This window comes from Lithobates pipiens, unplaced genomic scaffold (genome assembly GCF_037356315.1).
Source record: "Lithobates pipiens isolate NorthernLeopardFrog02 unplaced genomic scaffold, aLitPip1_a1.2 Scaffold_3, whole genome shotgun sequence".
NCBI lineage: Eukaryota > Metazoa > Chordata > Amphibia > Anura > Ranidae > Lithobates > Lithobates pipiens.
Window position 1 is genome coordinate 197,398,824 of NW_027507790.1, and position 20,131 is coordinate 197,418,954.

At 43.7% G+C, this 20,131-nt stretch overlaps 1 protein-coding gene across 2 annotated transcripts in view; it reads right to left on the reverse strand.

Annotated features, from left to right (window-relative positions):
• The window catches only part of NDUFAF2 (NADH:ubiquinone oxidoreductase complex assembly factor 2), a 220,965-nt gene extending 204,760 nt beyond the window's left edge, over positions 1–16,205 (reverse strand). Inside the window, exon 1 of one of the 2 annotated variants that reach the window (XM_077462682.1) lies at positions 16,016–16,205. In XM_077462682.1, coding sequence (XP_077318808.1) covers positions 16,016–16,130 — 115 coding nt within the window. In that variant the 5' untranslated portion in view covers positions 16,131–16,205. The remainder of the gene's footprint in view (positions 1–16,015) is intronic. The other variant, XM_077462681.1, reaches the window with a different exon arrangement.
• Positions 16,206–20,131: the final 3,926 nt, after the last annotated feature.

A 20,131-nucleotide genomic window follows, 5' to 3' on the forward strand; every position in this document is an offset into this window, starting at 1 on the left:
TGATTTTGCTGCAATTTATGTGCTTGCATTTTTTTGGGGCCAATTTGTTGTTGGGCAGATTAAAAAAACACAAATTACTGCAATAACGCCATACATGCTTTTCTGCAGTTTTTCCATTGAAGTATATTGAACCAAAAAAGCACAGTCCCTGACCCTTTCCAAATATGCAGAATTTAAAATTTGTCAAAAGCTGGGTCATTTCAGGGAGGGCACTAGGTGTTGTCATTATAGCAGAGGAACCGAATAATCAGAAGGTATTTTGATCTTGGCATAATGGATGAGAAGACATGTGGTGGGTGAGGTTGGTAGATCAATAGGAGTACAATTCGGGTTTTTTGTCCCATATCAAAGGTTAGGCCTAAAAAAAAATTTAATTCCTCTACAGTAAGTTCTCTACACGCAAACGGACGGGCGTAACTAGAACCAGGGTTGCTTACTATGCAAGTCTTCGTGAAAATCAAATGAAAAAAAAATCAAGCATGGCAAAATCATCCGTGTTCACCTGGACACCTAGCTGGGCGGTTAAAGGGGGGGGGTGTTTGCTGCTCCAGAATTAGGGGGAAGCTACAGGGGGTTTTGAAGCGCATAGGGAAGGCTGGCATGGCCCCTATTTCTTTGGTGCTGAAATTACACCCTACTGGTGTTTGGCCTTTGTTGCAGTGGCACTGCGCTCGAGGTGGACGGCCCAGCGCTCGAGGTGGATGGCCCTGCACTGCTGGTAGTAGACTGCTGCTCCGCACCAGAATGCCTTATTTTCATGGGCACACGTTCCTCTTCCAATGCTATATCAGTTCCACTGCTTCTCATGGGTTCATAGGCCAATTCCGAATCGGACTCAGAGAGCTCCCCGCTGCTCTCATCGGTCATCCTTAGATGCTGGTAGGCCTTCTCACTAGTAAAATATTTTTTTGCCATACTGGTGGCTGGTGAGGCTGCACTGCAGAGTACTGATGTGCACTATGGGGCACTAATGAGTTGCACTGATGGCACAGTAGTGGAACAGATGGGCACAGGTGGCACTGATTGGAAAAGTAGTGGCACCAATTGGCACTGTAGTGGCACTGATTGCACTGTGGTGGCACTGGTGGGCACAGGTGGCACTGATGTGGTACTGCAGAGGCGCAGATGAGCACAGGTGGCACTGCTGGGCACTGTAGTGGCACTGGTTGCATTGGTGTACCATTTTCCTTCCACTTCACAATTATGTACCACTTTGTGTTGGTCTACTGCATAAAATCCAAATAAAATAAATTTACGTTTTTGGTTGTGACATGACAAAATTTGGAAAATGTTATGATTTTTTTCTTCAAGACACTGTATATAATTAAAAAAAATAATAGAAAACCACCGACACCAGTGGCGGAACGACCAATGTCGCACTTACAACCAGGCCCTGAGGGGAGGGTCCTGGCCGGAGGTCAGGGGGGCCCTTCATGTTTTCTTGCACCAAGGCTCAAAGGTTCTAGTTACACCTCTGGGTATGGCAGATTTGATAGCAACCATAAAGGCTACTTTGGAGGGGTGATCCTCTAGGAGGAAATCTTTGATGGGTTCAAACGGTGGTCTCTGCAGGGCAGAGATAACCCAGCTGAGATCCAAAAGAAGCATAAGGTGCTGCAAGGGGTGCTTAATACAAAATACATCTTGGGAGCTAAGCCAGAAGCCTTTAAAAAAGAATGGATAAAGCTGAGACATGACCTTTAAGAGCACTTAAGGCCAATTTCTGGTCAAGACCTAAAAATTGTAGGAAGGTTAGAATAGGGGGTACAGAGTAATCTCTGGCATTAAAGTGCCTGTGTTCACACTAGACAAAAAAAAAAAAGAAAGAAGATCTCTAGGTTTGAAAATCTCTCTTTCTGGAAAAGGTTTTTCTTGTTTTTAGCAACGTAGGAATCACAGACTCAGAAGCCGCTCTATCCTTTAACACCTGAATTTTTAACAACCATGTCATTAAAGCCAGAGACTGAGAAGCAGGGTGGATAAAAAGGGCTTGCGTTTGTGTACCAGGTTCTTCTGGGCCAGTTTGGTGTAATTAGAATCACACTTTCTTGCTCTATTTTCTTGAGCAAAGTAGAATTCACACTGGGGGGGGAGGCATAAATTAGCCTGAATTGAGACCAGGGGATTATCAATGCATCTGAGGCTACAGCAGAGGATCCCTGGCTTGACAACAAACAGAGGCAGTTTGTTGTTGAATCTGAAGGCCAGATGTTCACATCCGGAAACTCGATTTTTGGCATATCAAATTGATGAAATCTGGTTGTAGGGCCCATCCCTCTAGATTCGGGCAATGGTGGCTGAGATAAACCACTTTCCAGTTGTCCATTCCTGGAATGTGGGCCACAGATCACTGGACAGCGGGCTCCTGTCCAAGAGATTATCTGATTCGCTTCCTATAAGGCAGCCAGACACCTGGTGCCCCCTTGATGGTTAAAGTAAAAAAACATTGTAGCATTATCTGACTGCACTTTGATTGTCCCTTCAGAAGGGGAGTCCAATCTGCAGGGCTAGCCTGCCTCCCCTGAATGCCAAGAATTTGATGGGAAGCTTGGCTTCTTTCAATGGCCATGTTCCTTGGATTGGATCACTTCTCCCCAGCCTGAGCACTTCCCCGCTGTTATGGCTGGGGTGGTGATCCACCATGATAGGTAGTGCTTTGCTTGGCTGGACAGGTACATTTGCAAATAGGGAGAAGAGAGCCTGCTTGTTCCAGGCCAACAATTTATTTTGTTGGAGAGTTCTTGAATGGAATTTGGTGAATGGTACTGCTTCAATGGAGGCTACTATGAGGCCTAGAATTCTCATGGAGGATCTTGGATCTCAAGCAAAGCTCATCATTTTGCAAAGAATTTTCTTTTCTGGTAGACTTTTAGGATGTGTCGAGGACCAAACACCAGTATTCCAAACAAAGGGAAGGCTGGAACACAGATTTGTTGAAACTGATTGCCCTGCTGAAGGCATGGAGCATCTGAATTGTCTTGTGGACAGTTATACATTAAAAACAAAGCCCCATTTTTTATTTTTATTTTTTTTACAGAAATGATCAGAGGTGACTGTCTTATCTATCCACGAAGCTGGACTTTAAATAAAGTCCAGGCTTCACCCATCACATGGGCATGGACCCCCAAAGTGGTCTTCAGTGACTGGGCTCCAAAGTGATGGACCACAACCCAAGACTTACAGTTGTGCTCATAAGTTTACATACCCTGGCAGAATGTATGGTTTCTTGGCCATTTTTCAGAGAATATGAATGATAACACAAAAACTTTTTTCACTCATGGTTAGTGTGTGGCTGAAGCCATGTATTATCTATCTAGAAACTACCCAAATGACCTTGATCAAAGTTTACATACCCTTGTGATTTTGGCCTGATAAAATGCACATAAGTTGACACAAAGGGGGTTGAATGGCTATTAAAAAGGTATCCCTCCTCACCCTTGATCTGTTTGCTTGTAATTAGTGTGTGCGTGTGTGTATATAAACGGTCAATGAGTTTCTGGACTCCTGACAGACCCTTGCATGTTTCATCCAGGGCTGCACTGACGTTTAGAGGTCGACCGATGTGGGTTTTTCTTTGGCCGATGCCGATATTTAGAAATCATGGCGGCCGATGGGCGATATATGATGCCGATTTTTTTTGGGCCGATATGTTAGGCCGATTTTTTTTATTTTTTTATCCCCCTTGATCTCATAAAATCTAACACACCTTTCCCACTGGGGCGTTTTTCAGGCGCTTTTGGGCTAAAAATAGCGCCTGTAAAGTGCCTGCAAAATGGCTCCTCTGCAGTCTGTGTGAAAGAGAGTGCTTTCACACTGAGGCGATGCGCTGGCAGGATCTTAAAAAAAAGTCCTGCAAGCAGCACGTTTGGAGTGGTGTATACCGCTCCTCCACCACTCCTGCCCATTGATATAAATGGGCACCACTGCCGAAGCACATGCAATGCGATTTGGCAGCGGTGCTTCACGGGCGCATTTAACCTCTTCCTTGGCCGCTAGCTGGGTTTTATGTGCCCCACTAGCAGCCAAATAGCACCGCTAAAATGATAGTAAAGAGCCGCTAAAACTTGCAGTGTTTTACCATCAACGCCTGCCCGCTCCAGTGTGAAAGCAGCCTTCATAAGTGATACAGAAAATTTCTTACATTTAAACATTTATTAAACAAAACAAACCTCCAATCAGTTTACTTGTATGTATGATTTAGATTTAAAAAAAATAAATAAAAAAAAACTATATATTAAATAAAAACAGGTAGTCAAAACTTTTGGACAAAAAAAAATAAATGGGCTAACTTTACTGTTTTTAAACTTTTTTTTTTTTTTTTAAATAGTGTCTTTTTTTCCCAAAAAATGCATTTGAAAGACCTCTGTGCAAATGCCGTGTGACATAAAATATTGCAACAACCGCTATTTTATTTCCTAGGATCTCTGCTAAAAAAAATATATATATAATTTTTGGGGGTCTAAGTGATTTTCTGGCAGAAAATACAGGATTTTTACTTGCAAGCAACAAGTGTCAGAAAAGATTTAGTCTTTAAATGGTTAAACTGAGAACTTCTACACACTGAGATGATTTCATTCATTCAAGTGTAAACATTGTATCATTTTGCTCTTTTCTTGGCCGCCTGCCCAGAGAGGAGGAAAGTCGTTTCTATGACGACTCAGGCAACTTGCATTGACTTCTATTACAGAAGTCATTTCAAAGTCCCGCTGTAATTCTACATCGGCTTTTTATCAGCACAATCGGCCGATGCCGATTAATTAAAAAACGGCAAATATCGGCTGATATATTGGCCGGCCGATATATCGGTCGACCTCTACTGACGTTTCTGGATTCTGAGTCATGGGGAAAGCAAAAGAATTGTCAAAGGAACTGCGAAAAGGAATCTGGAAAAGGTAGTTGAACTGTATAAAACAGGAATATAAAAAAAGATATCCAAAGAATGGCAATTAGCAGTGTTCAAACTCCAATCAAGAAGTAGAAAATGAGGGGTTCTGTTGAAACCAAACCACGGTCAAGTAGACCAACTAAACTTTCAGCCACAACTGCCAGGAAAATTGTTCGGGATGCAAAGAAAAACACACAAATAACTTCAGATGAAATACAGGACTCTCTGAAAACATGTGGTGTGGCTGTTTCAAGATGCACAACAAGGAGGCACTTGAGTCAAGTCACCAGAAGAAAGCCATTACTACGCAAATGCCACAAAGTATCCCGCTTACAATATACCAAACAGCACAGAGACAAGCCTCAAACCTTCTGTCACAGTCATTTGGACTGACGAGACCAAAATTGAGCTTTTTGGCCACAACCAAGTCAACAAGGTCTATGATGAAATGTATACCATTCCTACTGTGAACACACAGAGGTAGATTGCTGGAGTTTTGGGGATGTGTGAGCTACAAAAGGCACAAGAATTTTGGTCAAAATTGATGGCAAGATGAACGCAGTATGTTATCAAAAAATACTGGAGGAACATTTGCTTTCATCAGCCAGGAAGCTGCGCATGGGACATTAAGACCCCTTTCACACTGGGGCATTTTCAGGCACTTTAGCGTTAAAAAAAAAGCGCCTGTAAAGCACTTGAAAGAAGCTGCAACTGCAATCCCAATGTAAAAGCCCGAGTGCTTTCACACTGAGATCCCTTTCACAATGGGATGTTTTTCAGACGCTTTAGCATTAAAAAAAGCACCTGAAAGAAGCCGCAACTGCAATCCCAATGTAAAAGCCCAAGTACTTTCACAATGAGGCGCTGCGCTGGCAGGGCGTCAAAAAAATGTCCTGCAAGCAGCTTCTTTGCACTGCTCCTAAAGCGCCCCATCCCATTGAAATCAATAGGAAGCGCCTGAAAAATGCCTGAAAAGCGTTTTTGGCAGTAGTGTTTTGTGGGCGCTTTTAACCCTTTATTTGGCCACTAGCTGGGGTTAAAAGCACCCCAATAGCACTCAAAAAATGCTGGTAAAGTGCTGCTAGTTTAAGTGGTGCTTTACCAGTGTTTTTTGGGCGCTGACATTGTGAAAGGGCTCTTAAAGCACTTGGACTTTCACATTGGGATCGCAGATGAGGCTTCTTTCAAGCGCTTTACAGGCGTTTTTTTTACCGCCAAAGCGCTTGAAAAAACGCCTGAAAAACGCCCCAGTGTGAAAGGGGCCAACACGACAATGATCCAAAACACAAAGCTAAGTCGACCTGTTATTGGCTACAGCAGAATAAAGTGAAGGTTCTGGAGTGGCCATCTCAGTCTCCTGACCTCAATATCATTGAGTCACTCTGGGGGGATCTCAAACGTGCCGTTCATGCAAAACAGCCCAAGAATTTACAGGAACTGGAGGCTTTTTACCAAGAGGAACCATCTGAGAAGATAAAGAGCCTCATTCACAAATACCACAAAAGACTTCAAGCTGTCATTGATGTTAAAGGGGGCAATACACGGTATTAAGAACTGAGGTATGTAAACATTTGATCAGGGTCAATTGGGTAGTTCCTGTTATTATTTAAAAAGAGTAAACACTGTTGATTGATAATAAATGGCTTCAGCCAAATACGAACCACGAGTGAAAGAAAAGTTTTTGTGAGATCATTCATATTCTCTGAAAAATGGCCAAAATATCATAAATTCTGCCACAGTATGTAAACTTATGAGCTCAACTGTAAATAGCACCCTGCAGACAACTTAAAACATTACACCAGTTGTCAAGGTGAACATCCATGCTAGATTCAGTGCCCAGAGCAACATTACAGGCCGCCCCCACAGAGAGGGGTCTGGGTACAGCCCAAGGTTGCGCCGATCCAGATACACTGCTTCTATGCTGGCATCAAAAGACAGGGAGAGTTTCATTGAGGAAGATAAAATAATAAAGCAAAATAAGAGAAACTAGTTAAGCTAAAAGTAGGTTTCTCCATGAAGGAGTAAAGTTTCATCACCTTCAGACACAAGCACAAAGCCGAGGACTCATGGAGTAGGGTAGGGTTGTAGGGAAGACGCCCAGGGGGCAATCCCCTGAAGGTACACGCCTATAACTCATGGTGTATGAATATTCTGCCTGCACTGTATGAGTAACATAAAAACATGTATCTATCATAATATATTATAGAAGTAAGCTATGCAAGCAGACACTGGGAGAGTAAGCATGATCCTGGTACCATTTCCTTCAGCCAGTGATTCATCACCAGCTAAACATGATCCGAGTGGTTATACAGCTCATCGGTCACTTTTAAAGGCCATCTCCTCTCCAAGGCTCTACTGTTCTACCTGGAAGCCGAGGACTGATCTGACCAGAGGCACTGCCTGCTGCGAGATCAGAAACTGGAAGCAACAAGGATTTTGTCACTTCTGGTTTGTTTACAAGCAGTTAACAGCTGGAAAAAAAAAAAGTATCTGATCAAACTGATCTCCATAAAGAGGACCTGTCACCGTCTATGCTATCACAAAGGATATTGTTCAAACCTTGTAATAGCAATAAAGTTAATAAAAAATTATTATTTTTTTAATGAAATGTAAGCGGTACATTTAAACAGCAATAGCACCACATATGTGAGATATCTCTGTGAACATTAGTGCAAAAGAGCAATACTTGTAGTGCCAAACCTCCTGTGCAACTCTAAACTTGTAACCTGTAAAGGCTTTTAAAGCGTCACCTATGGAGATTTATAGGTACCATCGTTTGTCACGGTTCCATAGGTGTAGTTAATTTTAAAGGGTGACATCTATTTGCTCAGCAGAACATCATTTTTTAGATTTTACCTAACATTGTGTGTGTGTGTGTGTGTGTGTGTGTGTGTGTGTGTGTGTGTGTGTGTGTGTGTGTGTGTGTGTGTGTGTGTGTGTGTGTGTGTGTGTGTGTGTGTGTGTGTGTGTTCTAAGTAATTTCCTAACAATAATATGCTGGTTTTTACATGTATGTGAGAAATGTTAGAATTGGCCTGGGGATAAAAAGGGTAAAGGATGGTTGCTATATAGAGTAGTTGTCTATCCCACAACCCTACTTTGTTTTTGATTGTTGAATTGATTGAGAACCGCCGAGACCACCCTACATGTTAATAAGTTGACATTACTTATGTCTTTATCCCTGGAAAATTTCCTTTTAGAGTTTATTATTCATTTTAAAAATCACTATGCTACAAACTCCTATGACTATGTCTTCTGTGAAATACAAAAAAAAAAAAAACACACCACAACAAAAAATTCCAATCAAGGTAAGTAGGAACTTGGCATTCATTGCAAAAGCACACACACAAGATATCAAGCAGTATCCATAAGGCCAGTTCACACTTCCTGCGTAGTACCATGTATGTTAATTTTACTTTAAGAAACGGACAGAACAAATAAAATATCCGTTTCCAAACAGCTATTAACAAATCAAACATACCTTTTTTTTTAAGACCATGATGAATGGTTACAATCACACACAAAATAATGGCAACATGTGTTTCTGCTCGTTATAAGCATCTTTTGGCCCCTTACCAGGTCACCACTGTGCCTTAGTTATTTTAATGCAAAAGCCCCCATTAACGCGGCTGCTGTTACTTTAAATTGAAGGTATGCATTAAAAAGAAATTATAATCTGTTCCCTCCAGAAAGTAAATTGGTGAAGGTTTTCTCAGGACCCCTTTGGAGCTCACAGTGACAGCAGCTGGGTTAATTTTACAAAACACGCTGCCTCTCCATCAGAGACTGAATACCCCAATGAGAATTTATCATTTATCATTTAATTAATGAATAGGCTGAGATTGCCAATCCAGCCCCTACCCTGCTTCTGTCATGAACACTACATCAATGATCTAAAATAAGTAATGCAGTCATGCAAGCATAATCTAATATACAGTATTAAAAGGATGAGTCGACAACACAAAAGAGCTTCAGATATTTTTCAGCCAATGCTGCCCTCCAGTGGTAGTATTATAGAATACATCACATTCGGCAGTCATTCCTGCCAAAAGGTGATAAGGTCTGCATGTTATACCAGCAACAAACCCAGCAAAAGGAGTGCAATGAAGGGGAGTAATGCACAGATTGTATAATTTATATAACACACACACACACATATACATATATAACAGATTGTAATAATCTTTACAGTACCTTGATAGTTACATAAACATACAAATTCATAACCTGAGGATGAGGATGAACCACTTAAAGTGGTGTTCCTATCTTTAAAAAAAATAAAAAATAAAAAAAAAAAAGATTAAAAGTCAGCAGCTAAATACTGCAGCTGCTGACTTAATAAATCGGACACTTACCTGTCCCAGGGTCCAGCGATGCGTGGAATCGAATCCCCGCTCATCTACCCCTCCGTTCAGCGGTGCCAGCATTGTAACTGTGTGCACTCAGCTGTGGCTTCACAGCTGGGCACGCACTGCGCATGTGTGAGTGGCGCGGCGATTGGCCGCGCAATCATCTGGGACATGTCATGTGTCCCAGATGATTGACAAAAAGGAGGGGGCAGAGCTGAGCCCTTCCTGCACTGAGGGGAACTGATGTCAAGAGCCCAGGCACTGAAGGAGGCAGACTACGAGGGACCCCCTAGCAACAGCCATTTAGAGATGAGTAAAAAAAAAAAAATTCCAAATGTTTTATTTTTTATTTTTTTAGACATACTCATTAATTTTTTATTTTTTTTGGGTGGTACTCCACTTTAAGGACCGTGCCTCTTTCTGAGATTTGGTGTTTACAAGTTAAAAAAAATTTTTGCTAGAAAATTACTTAGAACCCCCAAACATTATATATATATTTTTTTATAACATTAGGGAACAAAATGGCGGTCGCTGCAATACTTTTTCTCACACCGTATTTGCACGGCAGTCTTACAAGCGCACTTATTTTGGGGGGGAAAAAAATCACTTTTTTTTTTAAATAAAACAGTAAAGTTAGCCCATTTTTTTTTTTTTATTGTGAAAGATAATGTTACGCCGAGTAAATTGATACCCAACATCTCACACTTCAAAGTTGCGTCCACTCGTGGAATGGCTTTAAAGAGGGATTCCACCAAAAAAAAAAAATATTAAAAGCCAGCAGCTATAAATACTACAGCTGCTGACTTTTAATAAATGGACACTCACCTGTCCCGGGTTCCATCGATGCCGGCAGCCGAGGCCGATCGATCGATAGGCCCTCGGCTGCTGCCGCCACCATTCTAGGTGAGGGAATCAGGAAGTGAAGAGAATCGGCTTCACTTCCCGGTTCCCTACTACGCATGTGCGAGTCGCGTCGCGCAATAGGAAATCTCCGCGCTGTCACTGGGACCCGTGTGTGTCCCAGCAGACAGCGCGGCAGGGCAGGAAATGGCGTAGACTCCCACGGGAGTCTATGCCCGGAAGTGGGTGTAAATACCTGTCTTTGACAGGTATCTCCACCCCCTTCCCCCCTGAAAGGTGCCAATTGTGACACCGGAGGGGGGGAGGGTTCCGATCAGCGGAGGTTCCACTTTAGGGTGGAATCCCGCTTTAAGTTTGATAGACCTCTACTGTGTTGGTACAGCTAGTCGTATATAAGGGTAAAGAGCCAATCACAGGATCCCTTTACCATGTGATCAGCTGTGTCCAATCACAATGTAAAACAGACTTGCCTGTTATCGGCAGTACTTTCCTCACACGCCTTCACAGCGTGAGGAAACCAGAGCTGGTAATTGGCCAGTATCACAGGGGACATGTACAGGGAACTGATCATCAGTGCGGCCTTTCAGTGCCAATTATCAGTGCCTCCTCATTCATGCAGCCTCATCAGCGCCCATTAGTGAAGAAGAAAATGTACTTATTTGCAAGTTTTATAACAGAAACTGAATAAAGTCATTTTTCTTTCAAAATGTTTAGACTTTTTTCGTTTGTCGCGCAAAAATAAAAAATCCAGTGGTGATTAAAATGGTTGTAAACCCTAAAAGGTTTAGGAGATATTTGCACGAATAGCCGCATGTGCCGTAAACATCGGACGCAGGTGCACTGAGCATGCCGCTTCTAACGGCGATCATGCCATTAGTGACGTCACCAGCGCGCATGCGCGGGAGTAACGTCATTGCGGCTCCGGCCAGTCACATCGCCGGAGCCACAATACCCGGAAGTCACTCTGGGATAGATGGCGGTGTCGCAGGAGGCGAACGAGGGTCGCTTCCGGGGCTTCGATCTCAGGTAAGTTATTCATGATGAGCTAGTATGCTATGCATACTAGCTCATTATGCCTTTGCCTTGCAGGGTGTATTTTTTATTTCATTTTTCCCCCCATGAGGCTTTACTTCCTCTTTAAATACCACCAAAGGAAAGCTCTATTTCCGAAAAAAAAAAAAAAGAGATATACATTTAATTTGGGTACAGTGTCACATGACTACGCAATTGTCATTCAAAGTGCAACAGCACTGAAAACTGAAGTTTGGTCTGGGCAGAAAGGGGGTAAAACTGCCCAGTAGGCAAATGGTTAAAGTGGTTGTAAACCTCAGTCATGAAATCTGAGCAAAGTACGTATATCTGTAGTGTTTACTTATCACACTCCAAAGAGTGTCATTTCTCTGTCATTTTCCCAACAAACTAGGGTTCATCTACACGGGACATTTTTACAACCCTGTCCTGAACGATTTAACTTGACAGATAGTAACCCACGTTTAAACCGTCCGTTTTGCCGCATTTACGAGCCATGTTTTCATTTAGAACCATTTTTTTTTTTTTTTTTTTTTAATAAACTTTTTTTTTCAAAATAGCCAAAAATGAAAAACTCCTGTAAACGAAACACAGCTAAACGCGTTACCACGCTTAGAAGCATTTGGTGCTTGAAATGCCTGCAAACACAGCTTCTGAGACCTTTTTTTTAACGTTAAAAAAAGCCTCTAAACTCAACTGCCTAGAAGCGACTATAAACGACCCTGTGTAGTTGAAAAAAATGCCTGTTTACCAGCAGCAGTGTACATGAGGTCTTATAAATTTGTGACTGGGGAGGAGAGCTCAGCACACAGCTTATCTATTCACAACACAGCTCTGCATCTTCTTTCCTTCCCGTGTCCCTTTCCTCCTATCAGCTCTCACACAAAGTAAAAGAGTTCTAAGGCCCGATTCACACTAATGCAATTTTTGATGCTTTTTGCAGAAACGCAGGGAATTTTTTGAGTTCCTATGGAATACATTCATATCAATGCATTTCTGTGCCCTGGTTTTTAGAAAAGGGTCGAGGACTTTTTTCCCTGCAAAATGCAGCATTTTGCATGTAATAGACTTCAATGGACCCGCATCCAAAATGCGAGTACTGCGTTTTAACTGCAATGTTGCGTCTATTTTTTATTTATTTTTTACATTCACTGTATATAGCTGGTTGGCATGGAGCGGGTCGGGAAGCCGGCCACCGCATTCCTAGCAATGGATGAGCCACCCATGTGAGGCATCGCCATGAACGTTAGATTGAGAGCAATAATTCTAGAACTAGACCTCCTCTGTTATTCTAAACATGTAACCTGTAAAAAATGTTAAAACTTCACCTATGGAGATTTTTAAGTACCGAAGTTTGGCGCCATTCCACGAGTGTGTGCAATTTTAAAGCGTGATATGTTAGGTATCTATTTACTCAGCGTAACATTATCTTTTATATTATACAAAAAATAAAAAATAAATCAGACTACCTTTAATGTTTTTTTGGGGTTTTTTTTTTTTTTTTAATGAAAGTGTTTTTTTTCTTCTAAAAAGCAAAATGCATGTGAAAAATTGCTGTGCAAATACCGTGCGACATAAAAAGATGCAATACCCGCTATTTTATTCCCTAGGGTCTCTGCAAAAAAAAAAAAATTACCTGAAACTGATACTTTCAGGCTTGCTTCTTTGAGCTGTCAGTGGGTCTCCCCTGTTGACAGCTGAAGTGTTAAAGAAGTCCGGTAATCGGAGCTGTCAAAAAAAAAAAAAAAGCAGCTGGCAATGTTTATTGCCAAAATTGCTCAGCCGCTGAAACACTAAAATTGGAAAAAAAAAAATGATATCGGTGCGTTCCTGGTGGTGACAAAGGTGGGCCAGAACTACAGAATATATGCTAAGGTGCCCACTTATATTCTCCAGTGAAAAAGCATGTGACAGGGTGACAACGCTGGAGCACAAATGGGTACAGGGGCACACTTGTGGTTAGATGGGGGAGGAATTTAACCACTAGCCTACCGGGCACTTTCCCCCTTCCTGCCCAGGACAATTTTAAGCATTCTGCGCTCACACTTTGAATAACAATTGTGTGGTCATGCAACACTGTACCCAAAATAAATTGTCATTTTTTTTTTTATCAGATGGAGCTTTCTTTTGGCGGTATTTAATCACCACTGGGGTTTTTATTTTTTACTAACCAAGCAAAAAAAATAAAATAATAATAATTCTTTGTTTCTGTTCTAACATTTTCAAAATAAATGATGTGCGCTGATAGAGCTGCAGTAATGTGCTACTGGGCACTGACAGGCATCACTGATGGCCACTGTTGGGGTTGCATGATTGCATGATAATCCTCCACTGTTACCTCCTCCCATGCTTGCCTCCAGGACTTCTCCAGAGCCTCTCCCATCCTCTGGAACTCCCTGCCCCAGCATGTCTGGCCAGCCCTTAACCTTTCCACCTTCAGGGTGATCCCTGAAAACTCAATCAATTGACAGGAGTGGATCACCAACAAGATAAAAAATATAAGGAATGTCGGGAAAGATTCCAACGCATTTTGAACAAATAGCCTTCGACTTGCCCCAGTTGAATGCCATTTGATCGAAAAGCATAAGACTCTTTCCTCACGTTGCGTTTACTTTTTATCTTGTTGGTGATCACTTTTTATGCAGTCATCTGCAACAGTTGTTTGTATGTTTTTTTTATTGAGATTAAACATCTTTAAAATGTATGACCTGCATCACATGGAGCCTTATTTCTTTTTTTACACTATGGTTCCAATGTGATAATTTACCACTTGGTCACTGGTTTCTGGTGCTTATACTGGAGATCCAAAGAACATCGGCTCAGAGGATCCATTTGAGCTCCGGATATCTGGTTGTGCCACACTGGGATCCACTCCTGTCGATCGATTGAATGTCTGCATCCAGAGCAATTCCTCTACAAGTTCTATCCACAACAGAGCTGGTTCCTCCGATGACCATTTGGCCTTCAGCCAATACAAGCTTGACTTACCCACTGTTGTAGGACAGGTGGGTCCACCTTGTCCGGTAAGAAGTATTTATCTACATTTTTTTCCATCAGACGAATGCTTATCCCATTTTGAATGTCTATTAAAACTACTTCTTGCATCGCACCATTTGTATCTGTCACTGAGGAATTAACCACAGTCCCCTCATTGGACACTTGCCCTATGAAGTTTTCTTACACTTCACTTAAAGTGGTGTTCCACACACAAAAATAAAAATGATTAAAATTCCTAAAAAAATAAAAAAAATTGGGAATTTTTTTTTTTTAACTCACCTCTAAATGCCTGTTGCTAAGGGGTCACTCTTAGTCTGCCTCCTTCGGTGCTTGGGCTGGTGACATCACTTCCCCTTGGCGCAGGAAGGGCTCAGCTCCGCCCCTCCCTCCTGTCAGTCATCTGGGACACGTGACAGGTCCCAGGTGAATGCGCGGCCAATCACGGCGCATGCGCAGTGGGTGCCCAGCTGTGAAGCCAGGTGCCCACAGTTGCCATGCCGGCGAGCAGAGGGGGGGACGAGCAGGGCTTCGTTCCCCCGTATCGCTGGACCCTGGGACAGGTAAGTGTCCGATTATTAAAAGTCAGCAGCTGCAGTATTTGTAGCTGCTGATTTTTAATTTTTTTTTTATTTTTTTTTAAGGGAAACTCCTCTTTAATAACTGGACTTTTATATGTTATGGTTATTATGCATTATTGTTTTGCACTTTGATTTGTGTTTACAGCACTTTTAATGAATATTCATTTTCACACACCGATTGGCGTTTTCCTTAGCGCTACACTTTTTGTATTTTATATCTTGCTTGGACTTTGTTGGTTTTCGTGTTAGCAGATTTTATTTAAGTGGTTCAGCGCAGCAATTTCCCCTTTCGTATTCCTTAACCTAACATGGTTGCCAAGGGAAGTTGTACACAATCCAAGCAAAACATCCCAGACAGCAAAAATCATACCACAGACGCCAAACTCAACCCATGCAAGTAAATGGGGCCATGCCACAATCAAGAGTAATGCACTCACTGCTGCAGCCTTTTAAGGGTTAAATCAGGTATCACATCATCTGCAGGCTGCCTGTCAAATGCCTCTGAAAAGTGATCCACCACAGATGGCTTTTCAGAAGAGCGACAACAGCTGCAAGCGTAAAAAAGGCCCAGGGGCTCATTTAGATGGGCAATTCACCGCCCACATTGATGTATTTTTGCTGCAGGTATGTCCAGGAAACCTGTACAAATCAATGACAGGCTGACACGATCTAAAGCAGTCCAGCAAAGAGCAATTATGTGCAATAAGGGCTTGTTTACCCTTGCTTTGGTCTCTGAAGAGTGATCCACAAAGGGGTCAACAGGCAGTGAGGAGGCATTGTATCTCCTCCCCGCGCCTGCTTTAATCATTTGATCACCGCACTAGCCATTGCTCAGGGTTGCAGAGTGGCCCTATTCACTTGAATGGGTCACGCTTCTTAGAAAAGCGACAAGGGGTATAAGAGGGGGTGTAAAAACACAGTTCAATTACAATGTTTTACTGCCCCTGAATGAGTGAATGAGCCCTTATGGACAGATGAGAGGCACTCTATGCAGACTGGTTGCCTCTAAGGCCAGTACTCTGTCCTTAATTGCAGATAAGTGCTCCATGAGCCTGTCACTGATTGGTGCAGGATAGGTGGGCGTGGCTGAACGTACCGCAGCACCCACTGCTGGTCTGCATAGTATACGGCTCTGACCTAACAGGAAGTGCCTGGGCACAGACCTTAATGGCAGGATCATCAGCTATGGGGGCTATGAGCTTTCAGTGATTGGGATTTCATGTAATGTCCATAGACATTAGCCAGCACTGTATATTCAACATGGTTCTAATACCCCCCCCACACACAGCACACTGCCCCCTACTGGGCTCTGTTACCTGTCCAGGACTTTTGCTGAGGGATGTAATAGTATTTATTTCCATACTGGTCTGTCCCCATGTGCTGGCTGACTTTCCCCAGTGTCCTCTGCAGTAAGGTGCGCAGCCTGTCCATGGCCAGCCCGTGTAATCATACACAAAGTGTGCTGTTCAGTCAGATTAGGCGATCCGCCAGAATTGGTAACGGAAGTGACGTACCGTCGCAGCCATCTTGCTACACCGCCGAACTCCTCTACAGTAAGCATAAACCGAGAAGGGGACAAGCGGACATCTTATTACACCCACCGAAGTTTTGCATATTGCAGTTATTTTTAACAGAGAACGTAGCATATATGGTGAAATACAGTATTTATAAATCCATCGGACTGTTTACATGTTGAATTATAAATACAGCGCTGTTTTTTTCCCATTAGCAAACCTGTGAGATCAGCAGGTTTACCGCTGCTTCTAAAATTCAACATCTAAACAGTCTGTCGGATTTCTAAATGCCGTATCTCACCTTATAAGCTCCGTTTCTTGTTAAAAAAATAACTGAAATGCAAAACTCCGGTGGGTGTAACAAGATATCCGCTTGGCCCCTTATCGGCGCATCGTTACTATGGAGGCGTGCGGTGTGTAGCAAGATGGCAGCAAAGAAACGTCACTTCCGTCACCGATTCTGACGGAACACCGGGCTGTACACATGTGTGCTCGTCTAAACAAGCTGATTGGCTCTGCCCCTTCACTGCTGTTGTTCAGACTAAGAGCACAGCTATGACCACCAAAACTGTCTGCGGCGGCAGCCATGTTTCCGTAGCTCAAACCACTATAAGGAAGAAGCAATAATCACAGCTAAGGTGGATGCTGCGGGGGGACAGAGTGTGTGTACAATCTTTTTATACAGCTGTCCGTGTATTGTAGAGTAACATATTTGACGTTATGCTGGCAAAATACAATTTTTGGATAATCTATGGCTGTTTTTAGGTATTTTGTAGTTCAGTATGCAGTAATAAGCACACATTTGTAATCAGATTTAAGGTGCTATTAACCACTTCAGCCCCAGAATGTGTACCCCTCCTTAATGACCGGGCCATTTTTTGCTATAAGGCACTGAGTTATTTTAACTGACAATTGCACGGTCATACAAACAAAACCCAAACAAAATTGAGGTCCTTTTTTGTCCCACAAATAGAGCTTTCTTTTGGTGGTATTTGATCGCCTCTGCAATTTTTGTTTTTTTTTTTGCGCTAGAAACCAAAAAAACTGACAATTTTGAAAAAAAATATATATTTTTTACTTTCTGCTATAAAATATATCCAATAAAAAAAAAAAAAAGTAATAAATCGAATTTCTACATCAATTTAGGCCAATGTGTTTTCTGCTACATATTTTTGGTAAAAATATCCCAATAAGCGTATATTGATTGGTTATCGCATCTACAAAATAGGGGTAGATTTATGGCACTTTTATTTATTTTTTACTAGAAATGGTGGGCATCAGCGATTTTTAGCGGGACTGCGATATTGCGGTGGACAGATCGGACACCTAACTGACACTTTTGACACTTTTTTGTGAACCAGTGACATTATTACAGTGATCAGTGCTAAAAATGTCCACTGTTACTGTACTAATGACACTGGCAGGGAAAGGGTTAACACCAGGGGTGATCGAAGGGTTAAGCATGTCCCTAGAGCAGTGAGTGTCAAGGTTCGCCATCATTGCCCTGTCTAGAGGATGCTTTCTAACTGTGTGGGGGATGGACTCACAAGATGAACACAGTGATGCGTGTTCCTAATTAGTAGGAACACAAGAACACTGTTCATCTCTGACCGAACTGCGGTCAGCTTTGTTTACATCGACAGACTGCTGTTCTCTCTCTGGGGAGCAATTGCAGGTGGCCGGCAGACCCGCTGATTGGCTAGCCCTCTGGCTATTGCATGAAATGACATACAGGTCCTTTCACGCAATAGAGCCGAGCAAAGAGATTGTAAAGGTAAATTTAAAAAAGAAAACAGACGTGTCAATACTTACCTGCTCTGTGCCTTCTCTTTTCGTGTCCTCCGCCTGTGATCCTGACCCCTCCTCTCTGTCCAGTGTCCCCCATGGGAAGCCCCTTCCCATGGGGGCACTCATGCGTGCTCACACCCGAGCCCCGCTATTGCATCTATTGACACAGACAGCGGGACTCAGGCGCTACCACCCGATACCTCATCCATACCTCCCAACTTTCCAAAATGGGAATGAGGGACACCTATTACCAAAAGTATGTATGCATAGGACACACCCCCTGCCACACCCCCTTAAAAGATAATTGTATGGGGGGCGTGGCCTGACCATGGAGGAGTGAAGACGTGTGTCTCCTCAGCTCCGTCTCACCGCCGCATGATAACAGCGCACGGAGGGTGAATCTGTCCCCATCCTTACACAGCAATGTCCCACAAGAGCCGGGCGTCATCCCAGCACTCACGGGTGGACCGCTCGAGGCAAGCACAGCTGGACAACTTTTTCCCGGGGCAGGAGGAGAAGGGCCGGGAGGCCTCCAAAATGGCGCCAGCCGGCAAGGCCTTGAAAGCTGGCAAGGCCGCGCCATCCACGGCCGCAAAGTCGCACCGGAGGGATGCCTCGCCGATACCCTCCCCGCAGTCGGTGAGTGATTCGGCCCCCCCGACCTCCCCACGGTCACCCGGGTTGCTGCCAGAAGCCCCTGATGAACCGGACCCTCTGGCCGATGCAGATATCAGGCGCCATATTCTGTCCCTCCCCACCAAGGCCGACCTGGAGCGCTTTGCAGATAGAGTGGAGAAGGCGTTTAAGGAAGATATTGCACAGCTTAAGGCAGACACAGTACACCTGGGGGGTAGGATGGAGTCCCTGGAGCAGAGATTTGAGGAGGCTCTCCCTGTTATAACTATGCTGCAGGACCAATGTGATGCACAAGGCCGTCAGATGGAGGCCCTGCTTTGCCAGTTAGACGACGCCGAGAACCGCAGTCGCAGAGCTAACATCAGGATCCGGGGCCTACCTGAGGCCACAGGAGCTAGGGACATTATTCCTACCCTGGAGGGTGTTTTTAAGGAGATCCTAGGCTTACCTGCTACGGCTACTGTGGAAATTGACCGTGCACATAGGGCCTTGAAACCCCCCTCTCAAGATGTGAATAATCCCAGAGACATTATCTGTAAGCTACATAAGTATACGCTTAAGGATCGTATAATGCAGAAAATGAGAGGGAAACCCTATTTTGATTTTGATGGTGCACACCTGGCTTTTTACCAGGACATCTCAAGGCGCACTCTTATGCAAGGCCGAGCCTTGCACCCCCTCCTGCTGGCTATTCAAGACGCTGGACTGCCATACCGCTGGGGGTTTCCCTTTGCCCTCCAGGTTACCAGGGATGGTAAGACCGTGACTCTCCGCACTAAAGATGACCTCCCACATTTTTTGGCTGCCTTGGAGCTGGAACAGGTTGATTTTCCGGACTGGAGGAACCCTTCGGACTTTGCGGCTTTTAGATTGCCGACACCGCAACCGTGGCTGCCTGCTAGGAGTCAGAACCGCAGACGGCGCCATAGGAGACAATCCCGGGATCCTTCCACGGACGCTGCTGCCCTGGATCCCTGAGGGTACCGAAACTTTTTCCCAAGAACGCGCTCCTGTGATCTGAGGAACTCTAAGTTGACTTGACTTGACTTACCTGAAATTCCCCACGGCACCCTGTGCTGGTTTCGGTTTTTGGTTCGCATTGGCAGTTAATTCAATTCGACTTTTTTTTCTCTCTCTTTTTAATGGCCATATTTTTTTTATATTTGGTTCTGCCGTGGGGACCCTGTAAACTGTTAATCATTGCTGCTTTCTTTGTTTTTCCCCTCCTTTCTCGCACTGAGTCAGGTGCGGGGGGGCGGAGATGGGGACCCACTTCCCTCTTTGTTATGGGATTCCACGTACCCCCAGTAGGATGCCCGTTTTTTTCTTTTTTTTTCTTCTGTACGGGCTTAGATCCTGGTGGGGATCTGGAGTTGTGGCCTGGGCCCCACCCCCCCTTTGGGGGGGGTGGGGACCTCGCCATAGCTTTTAGTTTTTTTCTGCCTCTAGCCGGCCTCGGCCGCTATGTTTTATCGGTTGTAACTTGTTTATCTC